We start from the raw sequence: 3,985 nt of genomic DNA, 5'->3' as shown, positions 1-3,985 counted from the left end.
ACAAAAAAAAAAAAAACGGCTGGGCCTGGGCGCTGCGCGCTGCTGGGCCAGCGCCTGAGCTGCTTGCCGCGGGCCGCAAGTGGCCATGGGCCAAATGGTTGGCCGCGGCCCGTCTAAGCATGTAACTCCTTTTTACATTCTATTATATTTTCAGAAGCATTTAAATATTTATTTAGCTCAGTTTTAAATTCTATTTAATTTGCACCAACGTGTATATTAATTAGAAAGCACAGTCAGCTAGCTATGCTTCTGAAAATAGCAAGTAAATTAATGTTTTTCCGCTGCGCAAGTTATTTTTTCGTTCTCATATTAAATTGAACCAACGAGATATTTAATTGAGACACGAGTTTTAAAGCCTAGAATCTTTTGTGATGTTGTTATTTTTTGACCAACGTTAATAATAGCAATATTGCAAATTCCAAGTTCTAATTTTATGCATATATTCTATTCTGCCCAACGGTGATTAGAATTTATGTAGAGAGTTAATTTTTGTATATCTTGATTTTGACCAACGTTAAATTAAGATATGCAATTATTTTTCCTAGATTTAATGTTAATGTTCTCACTATTTTCTCATATTTAATTTCAGACCAAGCACTCAATGCGATGCACTTCATCAGTGCAATCCCAAAGCTGACGGGACAGAACTATGTTCTGTGGCGCGAGGAACTTGATGCTGCTCTAGCACTTGCTGAGATAGATTTGGCTCTTCAGGAGCCAAAGCCCACTGAGCCAGAGGAGCCCGAAAGGGCCCAGAATGAGACCGATGAAGCTTTTGCTAATCGGAAGCGAGACTTTGCTCCCATCAGAGCAAAGTATGATCTTGAGAAGTACAAGTGGGAAAAGTCAAACCGCAAGTGCAAGATTGTCATCAAGAAAACCATCACAGAGGGCCTAAGAGGTGCAATCCCAGAATGTGACACAGCAAAAGAATATCTTGAGAAAGTGAAGAATCAGTTCACTGGTTCCACCAAAGCTCATGCTTCCACCCTGATCCAGAAACTCACTAACATGAGGTTCACAGGGGGGAGTGTGAGAGAGCACATTCTGAGCATGAGCACCATGGCAGCCAAGTTAGAGAAGCTAAAGATGCCCCTCGCTGATGGTTTCCTCATTCACCTAGCTCTAAACTCACTTCCTAAAGAGTATGAGACATTTGTTGTTAACTACAACACACAGCCAGAGGAGTGGGATTTAGAGAAGGTGATTGCTATGTGTGTGCAAGAGGAAGAAAGGCTCAAGAATGCAAATGGTGGTTCTGTGAACTTTGTGAAAGGAAAGAACAAGAAGCCATTCTACAACAAGAAAGCTCCAGATGCCTCCACCTCCCAGAACAAGGGAGGAAGCTCTTCACAGCCTAAAGCACAGCCAAAGCAAGACAACCAGCACAGGCAGGAGGACCCGGATCGCTGTAGATGGTGTAATGAGACAGGGCATTGGAAGCATGACTGCCCTAAGTTCATGAAACATTGCCTAGTGAAAGGTGAGGACATTATAACTTTTGTTGATGAATCCTTATATCTAAGTTATGCTAGATCCACATGGTGGATTGACTCAGGTGCAACTGTTCATGTTGCAAACTCTTTGCAGGGATTCAGTGGAGGGAGAACCCTTCAAAGAGGAGAAAGACAGATTAAGGTGGCCACTGGTGTTGAAGCTGAAGTTCAAGCTATAGGAAATTTATCTCTAGATTTAGCTAGTGGTTTCACCCTTGAGTTGCATGATGTTCTTTATGTTCCCTCTTTAGCTAGAAATTTAATTTCAGTTTCATGTTTGTCAGACTATGGTTTTGATTGCCATTTCAGCAAGAATGATTGTAAGCTACAGTTAAATAATAAATGTGTGGGTCTTGCCTTCCGACAAGACAAACTTTATTTATTATCTTTGTCTGAGAATGTGAATGCTGAATGTAATAATGCTGAGAATGCAATACCCGCAGATGCTAGCAAGAAAAGAAAGAGAATTGATTCCTCATCGAAATTATGGCACTGTCGTTTAGGCCATATTTCGAGGGGGAGAATAGAACGCTTAGTCAAAGAATCAATCCTCCCACCATTAGAACTCTCAGAGTTAGAGCAATGCGTTGATTGCATTAAAGGCAAGTTAGTAAAGAACATAAAGAAAGGCGCTAAGCGAAGCATGGGAGTACTAGAATTGATCCACACAGACATCTGTGGACCTTTTCCAGTGACATCTGTGGATGGTTTTGATTCCTTCATCACATTCACAGATGACTACTCTCGTTTTGGATACATCTATCCAATCAAAGAACGCTCAGAAGCTTTAGACAAATTTAAGATATTCAAGGCTGAGGTTGAAAACCAACTAGACAGAAAAATCAAAGTAGTAAGATCTGACCGTGGGGGGGAGTACTACGGTCGACATACCCCTTATGGACAAGTTCCTGGACCTTTTGCAAGGTTCTTACAGGAAAATGGCATAGTAGCCCAGTATTCAATGCCAGGGGACCCTCAGCAGAATGGAGTAGCAGAAAGGCGTAACCGTACTCTAATGGATATGGTGCGCAGCATGATGAGCTATTCCACTCTGCCACTGAGTTTGTGGATGGAGGCCTTAAAAACCGCCATTCATATTCTCAACAGAGTTCCAAGCAAGTCAGTACTTAAAACCCCGTATGAGTTGTGGACCGGCAGGAAACCCTCAGTAAACCATCTGCGTGTCTGGGGGAGCCCCGCTGAAGCAAAAGTGTTTAACCCAAACATAGGAAAGCTAGACCCCAAAACAGTAAGTTGTCATTTTATTGGCTATCCAGAAAAGTCGAAAGGTTATCGTTTCTACTGCCCTGGTAGACATACCAAGTTTGTGGAAACGAGACACGCTAGTTTTCTAGAAGATCAGATGATCAGGGGGAGCAAGGCAGCGCGAGAAATTAACCTTGAAGAGAAGCGGGTGTTCGTGCCCATTCCCATGGTGCAAGAACCCTACTTTACGCTGCCCGTTGTTGTTGGATCTACACCAGTAGTGACAACACCTGCTGCTTTTTCGCCTATGGCCAATTTGGAACCTGTCCCTCAGGAGCCGAATGAACCCATAGTCGAAGAACAACAGCCCCAACAAGAGCAACCTCAAGAAGAAATGCCAGTAGCAGAAACTTCTGGCAGACCTCAAAGAGCGAGAAAGTCTCCTATTCCAGATGACTATATAGTCTATGAATGCGAAGAAGTTCAGATGGAGGATGAACCCACTTCATTTGAAGAAGCCATGAGGAGCACCGAAGCATCTAAGTGGCAAGAAGCCATGGAAGATGAATTAAAGTCTATGAGTACCAATAAAGTTTGGGACCTAGAAGAAATTCCTGAAGGAGCCAAAACAGTAGGCTGCAAATGGGTCTACAAGGTGAAACGTGACTCCAAAGGGAACATAGAAAGGTACAAAGCAAGACTGGTAGCCAAGGGTTTCACTCAGCGAGAAGGGATAGATTATAATGAAACATTCTCTCCTGTCTCGAGCAAGGACTCTTTTAGAATCATAATGGCCCTAGTGGCACATTTTGATCTAGAATTGCATCAAATGGATGTGAAGACAGCTTTCCTCAATGGGGATCTAGAAGAAAGAGTATACATGGCACAACCGAAAGGTTTTGTTGTGACAGGCAAAGAAAGAATGGGCTGTCGCCTGAAGAAATCCATTTATGGATTAAAGCAAGCATCCAGGCAGTGGTATCTAAAGTTTGATAAGACAATCAGAAAGTTTGGGTTTAAAGAGAACGTTGAGGACAATTGCGTATATGCAAAGTTTAAGAATGGGAAATACATTTTCCTAGTACTGTATGTAGATGACATTCTACTAGCCAGTAGTGATGTCACTCTACTACAGGAAACCAAGAGATTTTTGTCCTCAAATTTTGATATGAAAGATTTAGGTGAAGCTTCTTTTGTCTTGGGCATAAAGATTCACCGAGATAAAAGTCGAGGGGTATTGGGATTGTCCCAAGAGGCATATATAGAGAAAATATTGAAGAAAT

General features: G+C 42.3%; 1 protein-coding gene across 1 annotated transcript; it reads left to right on the top strand.

The window, feature by feature from the left end:
- On the top strand, window positions 607-1,881 carry LOC110433598. The gene is made up of 2 exons (XM_021456069.1): window positions 607-1,483; window positions 1,591-1,881. Exons 1-2 carry the CDS (start codon window positions 607-609, stop codon window positions 1,635-1,637), a joined length of 924 nt encoding a protein of 307 aa, XP_021311744.1. The 3' UTR covers window positions 1,638-1,881.

The sequence above is a fragment of the Sorghum bicolor genome, chromosome 3 (genome assembly GCF_000003195.3).
Source record: "Sorghum bicolor cultivar BTx623 chromosome 3, Sorghum_bicolor_NCBIv3, whole genome shotgun sequence".
In the NCBI taxonomy this organism is placed as follows: Eukaryota; Viridiplantae; Streptophyta; class Magnoliopsida; order Poales; family Poaceae; genus Sorghum; species Sorghum bicolor.
Note: the sequence above shows the minus strand (reverse complement) of the source record. Positions and strands in the feature narration are given on the sequence as shown.